Source organism: Cyprinodon variegatus, unplaced genomic scaffold (assembly GCF_000732505.1).
Source record: "Cyprinodon variegatus isolate N-32 unplaced genomic scaffold, C_variegatus-1.0 Scaffold15, whole genome shotgun sequence".
NCBI classification, from domain to species: domain Eukaryota; kingdom Metazoa; phylum Chordata; class Actinopteri; order Cyprinodontiformes; family Cyprinodontidae; genus Cyprinodon; species Cyprinodon variegatus.
This window is the reverse complement of record NW_015150468.1, coordinates 38,363-57,163: the sequence shown is the minus strand read 5'-3', so window position 1 is coordinate 57,163 and position 18,801 is coordinate 38,363. Positions and strand designations below refer to the sequence as shown.

At 40.1% G+C, this 18,801-nt stretch overlaps 1 protein-coding gene across 1 annotated transcript; it reads right to left on the bottom strand.

Moving 5' to 3' along the window:
• Positions 1 to 3,376: 3,376 nt before the first annotated feature.
• LOC107090890 (amyloid protein A-like) lies at positions 3,377 to 4,280 on the bottom strand. The gene is made up of 3 exons (XM_015384508.1): positions 4,193 to 4,280; positions 3,945 to 4,083; positions 3,377 to 3,452 (listed from the first exon to the last, which is right to left on the bottom strand). Exons 1-3 carry the CDS (start codon positions 4,278 to 4,280, stop codon positions 3,377 to 3,379), a joined length of 303 nt encoding a protein of 100 aa, XP_015239994.1.
• Positions 4,281 to 18,801: the final 14,521 nt, after the last annotated feature.

The window sequence follows — 18,801 nt, the reverse complement described above, 5'->3', positions numbered from 1 at the left end:
TGCATGAGCAGATACAAAATGCAGTGTAGTGCTATATACCCTCACTGTGATTGAGGGGGGTTGCTTTTCACACAGCCAACACAGCCAACTGTTTATTTATCATTTCTATTTTTTTTCTTTTTTTTAATTGATTTTCACAACTTTATGTAAACATAAACAAAAATTAAAAAACAACCCACTCCAAAACAACAAGGAGCATTGCAGTGTCTACATATATATATATAACACATAGTGCCTACACACACAAAATACAAACAAACATTCCCAGTCATGGTTCACTATAGTTAAAGTTGTTGGACAGCCACATGAATAATATACTGAATGTAAAAGAGAGAAGGGAAAATGATTTTAAAAAAAAATAAGAAAAACAAAAAAAAAATAACAACAACAACAAAAAAATGACATTCTCTGTAAGAAAGATTGCAGTGGGTTCCAAATCCTCCGGAATTTCTCAGACTTTTGATGAAGGTCATGGGTCAGTTTTTCAACTGTGATAATAGCTGAAATCTGTGATATCCAAATATCAACTGTGGGGGCCTGAGGTGCTGACCATCTCAGTAATATACATTTCTTGGCCAGAAATAAGAGAATTAAAACAAACGTTTAGTATCTGCATTAAGTAGAGTGTCTGAAGCATGATTAAAAAGGCAGAAGGAGGGAGTAAGTGAGAGCTATTTACCAATGATCTACCAATGATTTATCATTTCTTAACGTTTTAGAAGATCTAAACATAAAAAAATCACTTTTCCACCTTTGTATTTTTTTCCCCAACAGTTAAGGGGAAATATTGTTTCTCTAAACCGTTGGCTCAGGTTATTTAGATTGAATTCTGTTAGATATTGAGAATGGTATAACAACCTGATATTTTTATTACACAGAAAAGATTACACTTTACAAAGTTATTAGATTAATCTAAATAACGTCAGCAAAACAAATGGTAACCTTCATCCAGAGCCTTTGTTGTTTAATTTCTGCATACAGAAATTTCCACAATTCCAGCAGTATTAGCTGATTTTCTCTGCACTCAATTTACTTCATGCTTCTCTTAGCACAGCAACATATTTTTTGATGACAAAAAGGTTTTTTCCAGCTGATGGCATAAAGTGTTTCCCCTTTTTTGCCACATTGCCTTTGCCATATCAGAAGATCCTTGATGTGAGACAGCACCATGTGTTATTCACTGGAAACCTATGGAAAGTATAGTATGGAGGCATTCAGTACACTTATTTCTTTTAACAAAAGTGTTGACCTTGAGCAGCACTTTTGCTTAATCTAAGCTTTAGCTTAATCAATTTTAATAAAACGAAAATAACCCTGCCTCAAAGAACTCTGAGGTTAATGATGGACTAAATAAAAAGCAAAAGCTTATGAATATACAAATAAAAACCTGAATTCTTAGTTTTTTGCAGACTGTTCAGACTACAGAAAGTCGTCATCCTCAGAGTTTTATGCAAGAGATCACTAGTCGTATTCTTTATATTCTGTTACAATAGTTGTCTAGTTTCACTTTTGTTATTAACCCCCTATTACTGTTTGTACTTAGAGCTGTGTTATATTGTTTGAAACATAAAAAGGTTCATAGCTTTGTTTCTAAAAGCGTTATCCATAAATAATTCTGATTTTTCTAAATAGGTTTCAGTTCATTACCTTGTCAGAACACCAAATTCTGCTTCATTTATGAAAATACATGTATTTAAATATAGAAATATACAATATAACTGATTTAAAAAAAAAAAAAAAAGATTTGGACAAAAACATATTCATATTAGTTAAATTATATAGTATTCGCTAATGCCGTGCTCTTGAAATAGATCCATATCTGAAATCTTTTGTTTTATTTATCTTGAACAACGGTGTTCATTTACATAGCAAACTGTTTATAAATGAAACACATGAGAATTGGATCTCTTGGTAAGCTGTTTATAAAGAAAATAATTAATATGACAATTACAGCAGATCTGTTTGGTTGTTGTTACTGTTGGTTACAGTGTTAACTAATTTCACAAACTTATTAGATTAAGGGTTATCACAGAGGTGGCAGATGAGATACCAGAATATATTTACAAACCAAGTTAAAAATCTGATGCTTTTTGCCATGTCTAAAATTCACCTAAATATGATCTTTAAATATGGGTTGATTGAATTAGTTATTTCTGCTCAGTATATATCCTGTGGCAAGAGTTTCAAATTAGGAAATTAGGAAAATATTTGTTCTATACCAGTGTAAAAACTGTGCTCTCCTGTGATGAAATCAGTTAAGAAAGAATGTTTGGTGTTTAGATTTTAAATCAATAAAAAAAAATCTAAAAGAAATGTACCTGAAAAGAAAGGATTATTCAATGCCCTGCAAAAAGCAACTTAGTCACAAATTCAACAAAGCTTGAGTTGACAGGTCTCAATTTGAGCCCACAGGTCTGTTTCACAAATCCTGGATAAGGGTGTAAGCCGGAATTTTCTGAACATCAACCAATCAGTTATTCTACTAATTATTTTTTCTTATCCTTTTCTTGGATTATTTTTTTAGGTTACGTTAAAAACCTTTAATACATATTCATATATAGCCAATTATTTTTATTATTTTATCAGCGTTATGGTAGCCTATATAATAATGAACCTTATAGTCTTTTATTCGGACATTGTTAATTTGATAGTGTTTTTTAAGATGTTTTTTTGTTATAATGTTGACAGAAAGACCTTTAGTAGACTACTGGTGTTGTCTATAATGTCAGGCCATAAAAGAAGCTCCAAACATCTATCTTCCCTTGCAATTACGAGCCAATACTTGAAGCTTTCCCCACAATTACCTAGATGACAGTGACTCACGATTCATTTCTCAGTCTCCTGTTCTCCTGCCAGTCTTCAACAACTACACCTCAGAGGGACAGCATGCATGTGGCAAAGGAATAAACAATTGTAAAAAAATGTATGATCCATGAATCTTACAATACCTTCCACTGTTAGTTTTTAAGTTGAAAGTTGATCATTCAATTATGATGTTTTTGAAGGGGTTAGAAAATGTGTATCTTAGACTTCTGATATCATTGCAAGGATGCACTGATCACATTAAGTCAAGACAGGCTCTATCTCTTGCCCAGGATTTCTAAATTCAAGTTTTGTTAAATAGGCCTTAAGTTATATACATAAACTTATATACATCTATATTCAAGATAATAAAACTCATTTTAATGTATGCAAGTCCCCATATGGGGTTTTGATTTAACTGAAATAACAAAGGAAATAACTTTTATTCTTAATCATGCATCACAAATGAGTGCAGAAATACAGTTTTATCATGAGTTTTATTAGACTGCGTGTTATATTCTCAGTATTTATCAGGAAGGCCTGCAGGTCTGTAATGGTTGGGATCTCCTCAGTTTTATGCATGAAGATCTCCTATATCCGTTTTTTTTGTACCGGTACCAAAACTTTCCTTTATCCACTCTCTGGCATTGCTGAAAAGAGAGAAATACACATTAAAAAAATCTATTTAGAATTTGCTCTATTTAACTTGGGAAATCCTAATTCCTGTGGCAACAAAAGGCATTTTCACACCATCTTTTTTTTGTCATATTCTTCAAAAGTTCTAGGGTCCTTCATTAAACACCCTAAAATACTTTAAGTCTTGCTTTTGCCAAAAGGTGAAATGTTGCAATTATTTTAAAATCTTAAAAACAGTTTACTTGTGCAATCAATTTATAAATTTTGCTTTGCCGTAAAGAATGTGAATTCCTTTATTTAGAAATCTTACCAGCCCAATAAATATCAGTGAATTTGCATACACTTAACTATGTCTCTACATTAATGCGTCACATATCCAGAAGAAAGTACATTTTTACAAAACAGTACAAACCCTTATGACCTACACAAAAGATCTATCTTCTTGTCAGTGTTTGACCTTGAAAAACTTATTTCCAATCATTTTAAGATTATACTGCATTTATTACCTGATAACCTCAGCAGCCCACCTCCCTCCTGCTCCTCTCTGTGCAGCATCATAGGTTCCTCTGGCATGAAAGTATTTGTCAGAACCTTCGAAGTTGGCCTCTCTCATGTCGCTGTAGGCTCTGGCCATATCACGAGCTCCTGATTAGAAAAAAAACAAAGAATGTTCATATTATATAATGACCCTTTCAGTGACAACCATGAATGTACTTAAAAAGGTTCTGCTTATATAGTCGGTCATACGTTTTACCTTGAGCAGCTTCAATAGGAAACTTGTACCACTGAGCGTCACATATAGTGAGGAAAGTGAGAACAATTCCTGCTAAAAGCAGCTTCATTTTTGCAAAGGCCTAAAACAAAAATCACAAAGTTCAAATTACACTATATGTATGGTTTTTCTTGGGCTTTTCTATATTAAATGTACTTACTTCACTCTGTGCAGATGTTTCTACAACATTTCAAGCACATCATTTTACCTGGGATGACAACTCCTCTTTTATAGTATAGCTGAAAAAATTGGTGTTTGGGTTTTTCCAACCAGGTTGATTCCGGTTTTTTTTGCTTGCGGTTGGGGTTGGGTTAAGTTTGGTTATTTTTTTGGTTGTGGCTTTTTTTGTTTAGGCACTTTGTTAAACTTCCACCCCACCGGCCCTTGGAACCAAACCTTTGTTTTTTTTTTTTTTTTCTTTATTTAGAAGAGAATAAACTATATAGTAAGGATTTAGGTCACTTATGAGCAAAAGAAGTGAAAGGATCATTCTCTTGTGAAAAATAAGCATCTGCAATGTAAAAAATAAAATCATCAATACATCTAAAGAAAGACAAACAAACCTCCGGTAGCAGGGCAAACTCCTGCATCTGAAATCACTGGTGCAAAACTGGGCCATTTGGAGATCTCGTTTTGGATCCAACATGGCTGCGCCTGTAGGCAGCAGCTTCATACAGCTCTAGAAAATTCCACAAAATATGCCAAAACACTACAAATTAGGCATCGATCCTGCATCTAAGACCATCAGCGCCTGCAAGAGCTTCGGTCACAAAATTACTTTTCTGGACTCTTAAATAAAGCTACTATTGACTGTTAAAAAAGCTGTGGAGTGCTTCAGACATATTTAAACAAAGCAGCGCGAAAAAGGATCAGGCTGTGCCAGGAGGGGAGCCAGAGGAAACAACGTGCAAGACCACGAAAGAGGGGCTGCAGAGGTGGGCTAACAGTATTGCAAAGGAGGAATCCCCACAGACCATGGATTCAATCAATCCAGCAATCCACCATCAGCTCACTGGATAACAAAATGGATAACCTCCAACTCGAACTCTCTTCAAAAAAGTAGATCAGTAACTGCTGCGCCATCATTCTAACTGAGTAATGGCTTCATTAATCCATACCAGACAATGCTTTGAGCCTGGATGGGCTAACATTATACCGGGCCGATGGAAACAGCAAACTCAGTGTTAAGACTAGAGGAGGGGGGCTCTGTGTGTACATAAACTAAAATGAGTGTAAAAATGGTAGATCGGCCGCCAGCTTCTACTCTCCAGATATCAAGTTTCTGACTGTTACATGTAGACCATTCTATCTGCCCAGAGAGTTTAACATGGTTACCATCAATACAGTTTATGCCACTCCCAGCACTAATACAAAAGAGGCCATGAAGACTCTCTACCAGGCTATCTATGAGCTTCAATCTGCGCACACACAGGGTGTTTTTATCATTGCTGGGGATTTTAACTAGGCTAACTTGAAGACTGTGCTCTAACATTAAAGATACATTCAGAGCAGCTCCCCACCCCCACCTCTAGTCATCAGACCACCTATCTGTCATGCTAATTCCTGCAAACAGCCCCCAGCTAATCAGCGCAAAACCAACAGTGAAGGAGGTCAGTGTGGACTGAGGGGGCCATGAAGTAACTCCAGGACTGTTTTGAATGCTCTGACTTGAACATGTTCAAAGCTGCAAGAACACAACTATGACAAAAAAAATAAATATGGATGAGTAAGCCATGACTGTGTCAGCCTACATGAACAATTGCATTGAGGACATCAGCACCACAAAGAACATCCACAACCAGGCCAACCAACGGCCCTGGAGGAATGGGAAGCTTCAGGAATCGCTAAAAGCACAAAACTTTCAAGTCTTGTGATAGAGAGGCACTGAGGACAGTGAGTGCCAACTTGAACTGTGCAGATCAGCGAAGCAGAACCACAGCCGGAAGATCCGGGATCTCCTTCACGATGCCTGCAACACCAGGAGTATGTAGCAAGGCATACAGGCAATCCCAGACAACACACCCTCTCCTCCAGTGGGTAAAACTGATGCTGACTCCCTAAATGAGCTGAAGAATTTCTTTGGAAGGTTTGAGGCACTAAACAGCACTCCAGCAGTGAAAGCTGTTCCACATCAGGGAGAGGAGGCACTCTACCTTGACACAGCTGATGTGTTCAAAACTCTGAGGAGAGTCAATCCAAGGAAGGCCCCAGGGCCTGATAACATAGCCTCGCTGGACCAATCCATAGTGCCAGCATGCTTCAAGTCTGCCACCATCATTCCAGTCCCAAAGAAGCCTCAGTTTAACACACTCACTGATTACCTTCCTGTCGCACGGACTCCAACCATGATGAAGTCCTTCGAAAGGCTGGTTAAACAATACATTGTCTCCAGTCTGCCGCCAACATTTGACCCGTTCCAGTTTGCCTACCGACTCAACCGCTCCACTGAGGACGCCATCTCTGCTTCTCTCCACCTGAGCCACCTGGAGGAGAAGAACACCTATGTGCGGATGCTGTTCCTGGACTTCAGTTCAGCTTTCAACACCCTCATCCCATAGCATCTGATGGGCAAACTTGAACAGCTGGGCTTCAATACACCCCTTCGCAATTGGCTGCTAGAATTCTTCACCAACAGATCTCAGTCAGTCCAGGTTGGACAGAACACCTCTGATGTCATCAGTCTAAGCAGAGCCTCCCCTCAGTGCTGCGTCTTTAGCCCCCTGCTGTTCACCCTATGACACACGACTGTTTCCCCAGGTTCACCACCAATCACATCGTGAAGTTTGCAGACGACACCACGATGGTGGGCCTCATCAGAGACGACAACGACCTGGACTACAGAGAAGAGGTGGAGCAGCTGGTGGACTGGTGCAAAGATAACAGCATGATCCTGAACGTGGAAAAGACGAAGGAGATCATCTTGGACTTCAGGAAGAACCGGCCTAACCATGCTCCACTGGTCATCAACAACTCAGCTGTAGAGGTGGTCAGCAGCACCAAATTCATGGGGGTGCACATCACAGACACCCTCACCTGGAATGTTATCACCTCCTCACTGGTCAAAGGGGCACAGAAGTGCATGCCCCTTCTGCGGAGGATGAGGAGAGCCCACCTGCCCCTATCCATCCTCACAACCTTTTACAGAAGCACCATAGAGAAAGTTCTGACCAGCTGTATGACTTTGGAGGTTGCAGCACCTTAGACAGGAAGAGTGTGAGAATAGTGGTGAGAACAGCAGAGGGGATCATCGGGGCTCCTCTTCCCTCATAAAAGACATTGTCCCAGAGCCCGTAACATGATAAATCACCCATCACAACCCCAACATGGACTGTTCTCCCTGCAGCCCTCTGGGAAGAGGCTCCGAAGCATCCGATACAGGTCCAGCAGATTTTGCAAAGGCTTTTTCCCCACTGCCATAAGATTGCTGAAACATTGAAAAATAAACGCTAAATCCATTCACAGACTCTGCAACACACTGATAACACCAAACCCAAATAGTGAAAATATGCACTATATAAATTTGTCATTTGTCATCAAGCTCTGAACTCAAATAACGATATTTGCACCATGTTTTTTGTCCCACACTGTTTACATTTGACCACTGCTGCACTTTATCGAATGGAAATGTTTATTTTCTTTCTGAAAGCTGTAAAAGAACAAAACAAAAAACTAATTGTAAGTTGTCTAAGTCTCTAAGTATCTATTTGAAGCCAGCAAGTAAGAATGCATTCACTCTTCTTTATGACAGCCAAAGTATTCAGATCTTGTTTTGTCTTATAATCCTTTTTCAAGGTCAAGCTTAAATATTTTATTTCTTTTTTTCACTGGAATCCCATATAAGTGGCTTTATTGATAAATGTGTGTTGATATTTACTCACATTTGGAGACATTTAAGTCTAGTTATTGGCGTTTATCATTATCAATGTGTCTTTTCCCATTTTTGTTATGACTCCTTGTTTCATAGTAGGCACAAAATTATTATTTTCATTTTCTATTTTTTTAAACTCTAAGAATTATATTAGAGCTTGTTGGAATCTTTTCAGAAACTTGGGAGGAGACTAAATTGAAATTTAGTACATCTTATTGCTCCAGAGAAAAAAACAGAAATAGGAGAAATAAACCTTTTATCACTTTGGTGTCACACATATCTCAGGGTTGTTAAGAAGTACATGAAACATTTTGGAGATGTCATTTCAGATTTTCCTTACCCCTTGGAACAGGATTTTTTTTTTTTACACTGTACTTATAAAAGCTTGATCACAGAAACCATTGCTTAGATTTTATTTAGAAATCTGCAGGAAAGTTCAAATTGACCTTAAAACTTATCTTTGTTTGAATAGTGGACAGGTCTTTGATAAAATTGCAAATTACCCCAAACAGGGTCAAGGTATTTACTGTAGACTTTTAGTTCAATATTTTTCTTGTTACAGCAGAGCACAAACTGAATAAGATTTTGCTACATGGAATACTGAAAAGCTCTTTTCACCTAATAGCCTCCCTGCAGACCAATTTTAATCCTCCCAGCCATCTGGAGCTGTCCCTTGAGGGAGATTTATTGTTCCTGTTTAAAGTACTGATTTGTACTGAGCTATCACTATAGTTATGCTGATATAGGCATGGACTTCTGGAGGACATAGGGACTCCCATTTCACCATTCTGCTTTATTCTATTCTCTATTCTCCCACTCTGCAGAATCTGTTAGTTTAATCTCTCTCGTTATGCTCTCTCTGATGCTCTCTCTTCAGATACTGAATGGATGGTATGCTTTCACTCATCATTCTGCTGTTTTTAATATAAGGTCACATAAGGTCACAAACTGATGGTCAGGTATTCTCCTCTGGGATTTTCTTGAGAATGGAAACATTTATGTACCATTTTTAGTGAATCACTTAAGGCCTAAGGCAAAAAAGCATCCCCAGACTTCTGACTGCCATCTGGTATGATGTTCTGTTCTGTTAATCTTACCCCATATATAAGAGGACATACCAGGCCACAAAATATTTTCCCCAAAAGTTAAATATGAGATAGGTGTTTGTGTTTGTAACCCTGTTAATTTAGCCCCTTAATTACCTCAAGGTAATGCATTTCCTGCTGACATTAGGAAATCAAGTGCAACTCCGATTTTCACCATTGGGTGGAAACCTATGGAAACATCTTTATTGGAAAATTTTTTTTTTTTCTTCCCTGACTTCCTGGTCAAACACGAAGCAGGCACTTATAACACAGCAGAAAACAAGAGATACACCAGGCTGGTGAATGTTGTTGAACTCCGTTTGGAAATTGAATTAGAATCTCAATCGAGTTGTCTCGACTGTTTTTTTTTTAAGGTTACTTTTGGATTTGGATCCCTGGAGGTCATTTGTTCATCTCATCAGCGCTCTTGGTCGACTGGGTGCCTGGCTCCTTCGTCCACCTCCTCTACTTAGCAGCACCACAGAGGCTTCTATGAGAATCCTTGGTTTGGACACTGAGTATTAAGGGGTGGTAGGACAACTTTAATTTTGAGTGCACTCAAGGGTAGTTTTCATTTTGGACATTGGACCAAGTTTATTTAATTTTTCCTTGAGATCTTAGAGGTACATTGTATTTTTTTTAATTCCTCTGTCCTTTTTGTGATTTATATTGTTCATAATCAATATTCTAATACAAATTTAAATTTAACTTGTGTGGTGTTTTATTGGGGTGGAAGCTATAATTGCCATGGGATTTGGTTTTAACCAACCTCTTCTTCAAATCTAGATTTAAATAACCCTATCTCTTGACTCTTAGTGTTTTATAAGCAGTGCAACTACTGTAGAGGGTTACATAAGTGGCGAGCCAGCCAGGAGAAAATTGGATAAACCATCAATATAGACTCCACCCCAAATTAAAGAACACACAAACTTTGAATTTTGTTTTTTGTTGACTTCCAAATTGAGTTGTTCGAATCAACCCTTGCTTGACTAGTTATACATTCCCTGCAAATGGATCTTTGTAATCAATATGATGTTCATGGACCTAGCTGTCTTTATGTCACCGGCATAGATGAAACTCATTGTGACGATCAGATAACAGATTACTTTAAAGATAAGGGAAACATAAAGAAATTAGTTAGGATTCCTGATGACCCGGGGCAGCCACAAGGTCGTACTATTATTGAGTACTCATCAGCCAAAACTATTTATAATCTTGATCCAGCCCAACTAGGTGACAGGCCTAGCCCTAACGACTCAGAGGTGAAGTGGTATGTTAGAACAATACGCAAAATATGCCAAGAAGAACTTGGAAGAGAAATGGCTCAGAAATGCCTTGCTTAACTGACTTTGCTAGCTGGAAGAGGTAAAGCAAGTTTCTTGAATGTTCTACATAGTGAACTACAATATCTCCAGTCAGAAGTTGCCCCTCCTCAGAGTCCCGATACTCAGCTCCAGCCTTCTGCCTGACAGGTTGGAGCCCTCACTAGTGATAATGGGGCAGCCGGTGGAGACCAGCCTATCACAACTGAGCCAAGTCCCTCAGATCCAGTCGCCCACAGTATCCCACCAACTACTGCTCTTGACCAAGGTACATTCAACCCACCACATGTCCAAAAGGTTATAGTTGAACACTTCATTCGTAGTAACCCAATACCATCTAACTATAGCCAAAGCAGGATTCGCACTTTCTCTGGTAGACTGCCAAAGCCGAATGGCGAGGTTGATTATGATAACTGGCGAACCCAAGTAGATCTGCTTTTTAGTGATGTGTCCCTTTCTGACTCATAAAAAGTAAGAAGAATATTGGAGAGCCTCCTCAGCCCAGCTGCTGATATTGTCAAGCCCCTGACACAATAGCAACTCCCCAGGCCTACCTCCTTCAGCTTGAGTCAGCATTTGGGGTAGTTGAAGATGGTGAGGAGCTATTTGCAACCTTCCTTGGCTCTAACCAAAACTCAGGTGAAAAGCCCTCTGCCTACTTGAACCGCCTCCAAACCCTCCTCACTAAAGCTATAGATAGAGGGGAAGTTCCAGCCTCTGAATCTGACAAAAATTTACACCGGAAAATTGTTAATGGGTGCTGGGACCAGAGGCTAATAATTAGTCTTCAGCTTGAGCATCAGAAAGCCAACCCCCCATCATTCCCTGAATTACTTTTGCTTTTGAGAACTGAGGAGGACAGGAGATCCGCCAAAATTGATCGTATGAAAAAGCACCTTGGAAGCACTAAGGCTGCAGCACATGCTCATTCTGTTTTTAGCATGCCACTATTTGAACACGAAACTCCTCCTGCAACAGCAGAGAAACACGAAACAAGTATGAAGCTTGAAAATCAAGCAGCTGAGCTTCGGAAACAGGTTGCAAAGCTAATGCAACTGGGTAAAGGGGAACAAAAATACGAGCAAGTGCAACACCGTCCTGCCCAAAGTGAAACACACACCAAAAGCGAGAGTCTAGTGGCTTATGCTTCTCAAAGACACCCAATGACTCAAACCCCACCTAGACCATGGTTTTGCTTTAAATGTGGTGGAGACGGACAAATTGCAGCCAAGTTTACTTTTGATCCTAACCCAGGCCTTGTCCGTAAAAAGAATGCAGAGCTCAAAGAGAGACGAGACAAATTCTGGGCCCACCAGGCAACCAACAACCCATCTTTAAACTTTTAAAGGCTCCTGCCGTGGGACACCCAGGAGCTGTAGAAAATGACCAGAAAAGTCCCATAGCCATGATTCATAATGATTGCTCTTCTGAAAATGACAGTAATCTTAGCTGTACATTACCTCCTGAACTTGTTGGTCCTCGCTTCACTTCTACCATATCTACTGGAAATGTAACAACAATTTCAGAGACTTTCCACTCCAAATACCTGTCAGACATACCCATTCAGCATATACATAATATCCTTGAAGCTAAGGGAGCTGGGGGCCAGGCCGTGCCTTACCTTGGATATGTGGAAGTCCTTCTGACCTTCACTCAGGATGTTACTGGTGCAGAAGAGCAAATGCAGGTTTTAGCTCTTATTGTCCCTGACTACTTGTTCAATAGCAAGATTCCTGTATTAGTTGGCACCAATGCCCTGCTAGAGCTTTACTCATGTGGAATCAGCCATGATGAGTCTACATTCCTCAAAAGGTCAGACAGTTTTGCATTGCTGCTACAACATGTAACTCGAATCCATGAAAGTGAAACTCAAAGTTGTCCAGTAAAACTGCATGGAGAAAAGCCTATTAACATTCCTTCCAGACATAGAATCTACCTTTTTGGAAATGTCACAAGTGAGAAAAGCCAATCCCAATAGCTTTTTCATTCTTGAACCATCTGAGCCTTCATCCTTGCCAGGTGGGCTTTTTGTCCAGTGTGCGCTGATTAGCATCAACAATAGAGCTTCTAAAAAGATACCTATTGTTCTTAGTAACACCACAAATTGTGCCGTTACCCTACGTCCAAAGTGTGTAATTGGTGAAATCTCTGCTGTCCAGAGTGTACTACTCCTGAACTCAACTGTTCAAGCTGGTTCAGAGACATCACAAAGCAAGCATTCATTCAATCTGGATGATTCTCCAATTCCACCAGAGTGGAAGCAGCATATTGAGGATAAGCTCAACTCCATCCCAGAGGTATTTGCAGTTGATAAACTCTCTTTTGGCCATACTACAGCAGTAAAACACCACATACGCCTGCTGGATGAAACTCCATTCAAAGAGCGATCAAGGCCAATACACCCAAGTGATAGAGAGGCAGTCAGGCAGCATCTACGAGAGCTTCTGGATGCTGGCATAATAAGAGTCTGACAGTCCATATGCATCCCCAGTGGCCATTGTAAAAGAGAAAACCGGGAAGATAAGGCTATGCATTGAGTATAGGAAGCTTAATAGCCGCACTATTAAAGATGCATATGCCCTTCCTAACATCGAGGAGACATTTTCCACCCTAAGTGGAGCAAAGTGGTTCTCAGGGATCTTAAATCTGGTTACTACCAGGTGGAAATGGCAGAGACAGATAAACCCAAAACTGCATTCACATGTCCCTTAGGCATTTACAAATTCAACCGCATGCCACAGGGTGTCACCAACGCACCTAGCACTTTCCAACGTCTTATGGAAAAGTGCGTTGGTGACCTACATCTGAGCGAGGATCTGGTTTTCTTGGATGACCTTATTGTCTTCTCTGAAACTCTTGAGGAGCATGAATCAAGGCTTATGAAAGTACTGCATTATCTCAAGAGTTATGGCCTTAAGTTGTCCCCTGAGAAATGCCAGTTTTTTAAGCCCTCTGTAAAATACCTCAGCCATGTCATGGATGCCCAAGGAGTCCACACTGACCCAGATAAACTTGCTGCTCTGAAAGATTGGCCTTGCCCTAAAAACAGAGAGGAATTAAAATGTTTCCTCGGATTTGCTGGCTATTACAGGCGATTTGTTGAGGGCTACACGAAGATTGCCAAGCCTCTCAATGCTCTCACTGCTGGGTACTATCCACCTAAAAAGAAAGGCAAAGTTTACAAAGCAGTAAAGCTTAGCATCACTGGTTTGAGCCCCAGGACACCCTTTGGCGAAGAGTGGACACTTGAGTGCACATCAGCTTTCAAAACACTAATTGACAGGCTAACATCAGCTCCTGTACTCGCTTTTGCGAACCCCAAACTCCCATATGTGCTACACACTGATGCTTGTTGTGAAGGACTGGGTGCAGCTCTTTACCAAGAGCAAGATGGGAAGCTTAGGGTTATAGCCTATGCTAGCAGAGGTTTGTCAAAGAGTGAGAAGAACTATCCAGCTCACAAACTGGAATTTTTAGCATTTAAGTGGGCAGTTTGTGAAAAATTTTGTGATTATCTCTACGGTGCAGACTTTACCATCTTAACCGATAATAACCTGCTTACTTATGTCCTCACAAGTGCTAAGCTCGATGCAGCTGTACACGGTTGGCTAGCAGCTTTATCAACCTTTTGGTTTAACATCAAATATCGAGCTGGCCATGCAAATGGTGATGCAGATGGGTTGTCAAGGAGACTTCAGGCAGCTCCTCAAGAGGACTATGACTACCTGCAAGAACAAGAAAGGATTAGCACAATGACTAAATGCATTCTAGAGGGGGATATTCCATCTGAAGCAGTGTCTGCAGTATGCCAACATAATTCAGTAATGTTGCACTTACCTGTCCTTGTTCAATCTCTCGCTGCTGATGCGTCTGCAGTACCTTACCTATTCTCTAGCCATGGACAAGCCACCTTACCTGGCATGACGAGGGAAAATTGGCATGAGGAACCGAGAGATGATGCATGAATTGGGAAAGTCATTACCCTTGTAGAAAGTGGTCAAAGACCAAACCTCAAAACGTTACGAGCTGAACAGCCTGTAGTCAAGTTGCTCCTCCGAGAGTGGGAGAAACTTGAACTTATAGATGGTGTTCTCTACAGGAAGTGTTTTGATAGGGGCAGCCATACATACCAGCTGGTCTTACCAGTGAAATACAGAGACAGAGCTATGAAAGGTTTGAGCTATGAACATGTGTTAAGACTTGCTTGTGCTAGATGTTATTGGCCGACAATGAAAGAGACTATCGAAAGGAAATGTCAGACATGTGAGCATTGTTTCAGGAGAAAAGCTCAGCCACAGCATGCAGCGCCTATGGTAAACATTAAGACAACCTATCCTTTAGAGCTTGTTTTCATGGACTTCTTGTCCCTTGAGCCTGACAATCGTGACACCAGAGACATATTGGTCATTACTGACCACTTCAAGTTTGCAGTAGCTGTGAACACAAAAGATCAAAAGGCCAGGACTGTTGCTAAGGCTCTCTGGAAGAATTTCTTAGTTCATTATGGCTTTCCCAGTCGGCTACACAGTGATCAAGGATGGGATTTTGAGTCACATACAATCAAAGAACTGTGTACACTGATTGGGACAAACAAAGCACACACTACTCCATACCATCCCCAGGGGAATCCCATGGAGCACTTTAACAGAACCCTATTAAGTATGGTAGGAACCCTGGAGGAAAAGGACAAACAACAAAAGAGAGAATATGTCAAACCACTCGTACATGTTGGGATCCGGAGGCTTGCCCACCAGAGGGCGCCGAGGATCCCTTCTTGAGGGCTTTTGCTCTCTGTTGGGATCCAGAGGCCTGCCCACCAGAGGGCGCCAAGGATCCCTTCCTGAGGGCTTGTGCTGTCTGTTGGGATCCAGAGGCCTGCCCACCAGAGGGCGCCAAGGATCCCTTCCTGAGGGCTTGTGCTCACCTGCAACACCTGTCTCTCATCTCCTCATCAGCCTTGGGCCTACTTAAGGAGGCGGAGGGCTTCACTCCAGCGCCAGAGTGTTTGCCAGTAACAGTTGATCCTGCCCGTTAACCTGAAACTCTGGAGAGTTTACTCTGCTGGAAATCTGCCTGCCCGTTCTCAGTTGAACTCTGGAGGGCCTCTTCAGTCAGTATCTGCCTGCCCGCCCTCAGAGGATAACTTGGAGAGAGACTCTGTCAGTGATCTGCCGTCAAGCACACAGTAAGCTCTGCCTAGCTCTTAGCTCTCCTCCTGCCTGCACTGTGTTCCCAACCTGCTATGTTCAGAATCTACGTCAGCGACTCCAAGAAAGCTACGCACTCACTGCGGAGAATGCTAAAAAGTCTGAAGAAAGGAACAAGCACAGATTTGATAACAAAGTCAGAGCAGCTGTAGAGGGTTACATGTTGTTTTTAATAAGCAGTAGTTTTGACTTTGCAGCCGTCCTATTGATGCTACTGTCATCCAGTCTGTCAGGCACTCAGAATGTTAGACCCAGAATATAAGCAGACAGCACCGAGAATATCAGATCAAGCATTTATTAAATACTCTGCATGAGTGCTCTACAGCAGGGGGATGGAAAACTGGATCCAATGTAGAAATAGAAACTCAGGTTAGTGACTTTGAAAGTCAAACATGCCTCCACTAAGAGCATTAGTCACTAACCTGGTTCTGACTTCAGTCCGAGCCTGGAGGAAGGGGTAGAACCCAGACAGGAGGTTTCTCCACTGCTTGTCACGGGAGTCTCCTCCAGAGTTCAGAGTGATGAGCTGAGCAGACTAATGAGCAGGCAGCAGAAGTCCTGTGGGGGGAAATCCAAAGCCAGAGTCGTAGCAGAACCTGGTTTCCAGACTGGAAGAACAGAGAGCCAAAGAGGTACCAGAGGAGAGTCAAAGCCGAGGTAGGAAGACAGGTCCAGGTTCAGGAAACCGGCAGAATCCAGGAACCAATCCAGAACAGATCGGACTAGCAGAGCAAAACCGCGGCAAAGCAAAACTCTGAGGTCCCAAAAGCAGAAACAAGTCAGGATCAGAAAATCAGAATGTGATAGCTAGAGTTACTCTCACACACACCTCGTATAATCTGGGGCCAATGGCAGGAAAACAGGAAGCATAAATAGCAACAGAAAACAGGTGGATCAGAGGAACAGTAATGAACAAACAGGCAGTTTAGATAGGTGAATGTAATAAGCCAGCCATCAGCGACAAGACTATGACAGGCTCTTTCTTAACTGAGGTGAGGCAGGCTGTGCTTTGGAGGATGCAATGTTCAAATATGTTGAGTCATATTAGAAATATATTACTGCTGAATCAGGATGACTGCATCTATGAATTAGTCCCCAACCTCTTGGAAAAAAGAATCCAAACAAGCCTATTGTCAATTACGGGTAATCTGTTAAAAAACAACAACAACAAAAATAACCAAAATACTTTAAGGATTTAAATATACAGAGGTGCTCTATAGTGTCAAAAGCTTTGTGGAAATCTAAAAATAAAACAATTATTTTTTCTTCAATAAATGAAGTCGAGAACTAACTTAATATTGTTGTGTATAAACCAGTCCTTAATTAATCCTGATCAAACACTATCTGTCCCAAATTGATTGGAAAAAATAAGGGTGAATAATTTTTAATCTGCATTCAATAAAGTTATTGGCCTCAGATTATCAATGTGTCTTTTCCTGGTTTTGGGTAATAATGTAAAGACTCCTTGTTTCATAGTTGGCATTAAATTATCATTTTTAATACATTTTTAAGGCTTTGAATGATAATGTGTTAAATGCTTTCCAAAAAAGGATAATGAAGCCGTGATGAGAACTGACCTCATAGGGAGAGCTCTCTGATTTCTCTGCTTGGGATCATGAGGAGACTCAAAAGTTGAGGAATTCTGAGAATTATATTGTTGGGCTCTTTCCTGAAACTTGGAAGGAGACTAATTTCAGATTTTCCTCTTGGAAAAGGTTTATTTAAGTATTTTTTATTTGTACTTATAAAACACTGATCACAGAAATTATTCCTTACCCTTTATTTGGAAATCTGCAGAAAATTTCAAATTTACCTTAAAACTATTCTTTGTTTAAATAGTGGACAGGTCTTTGATAAAATAGCAAATGACCTTAACAGGGTCAAAGTATTTATTGTAGACTTGTAGTTTAATATTTTATTTTTTGTTACAGCAAAGCCCTAACTGANTCTCTTGATGAGTAGATGTGTCTCAGGTGTGCTGGAAGACTCCAGTTCCAGGAGACCCACGGCGCACTCTGCTGGAGGAAGGTGGTACAGCTCCAGATCCCAACAGGGGGACAGTGATGTTATGAATGCTGGCGTACCATAAAGAATAAATTATGAACAGTTTAGTTTGTGCCTTCAACTCGTTGCCCAAAGGAAGACGTTAGTTGGATATAACCTAACGGAATGTCTTCAGAACAGCTCCAAATGACACAAAACTCATATGGGTGAGTAGAACATGATGTGATAACCTAAAATCAAGGACTCAATGTAAAAAAACTGGCGTTCTCTTTTAATCTCAAAAAACAGTAGAGGCCTTTAGAATATTGCAAAGAGTAAAGCTTTTTTTTATTGTAAGATACTCGCTCTACTGAGGAAGATGAACAATTTTGGAAGTTATAGTGGGGTGATATTATTTTTGTTAGACATGGTAACTCACATTCTGCTGGACTGATCATTTTGATGTACAGATTTTCCTGATAATACCATTAAACAAATTGGCAATGAAAAATATCATATAACTGTTTGTTATATGATATTTGTCATAATTTCTAGTCTGTATTTTTAAGTTTTAGTAAAAACTAGAGTTTCTGAAGTAAAATTAAAACTTTTTAATGTAATACATGAATAATACTACAATAATACACAGAAATACTACATAAACTTTACTCTGAAATGTAACGTTTTGAAACGCATACACAGCGCATGCGCACTGTAGCTCACAGCAGGACTTCTGTGGTGTAGCCTATATGAAATACTGTGTATTTGTTGCTTACAAATCATACCAACCTTATCTTTTTTTCAGTGCAAATACTAATGCGGTACAACATAATGTACTTTTACTATTAATGCTATATTTGTACATGCTTTTTTTCATTAAAATAGAGGCTCTTTACACCACTGCTCAAAGATTAAGTGGCTGTTTGTGTTCTGACCCTCGCCCAGAAGTTGCTTTGAGCATGTTTGTGTAAGTTAAATATTCTTGACCTTACATATGAGTATATTTCTGTAACAAAACTCTCAGTTTCAGAGGGTTGTAAATTTTTTATTGCATATTTGAAAAGCAAGATGCTAGTTACAGGGCTGCCCAGTGGGTCAGTGGGTAGCCCTGCTGCCTTGCAGCAAA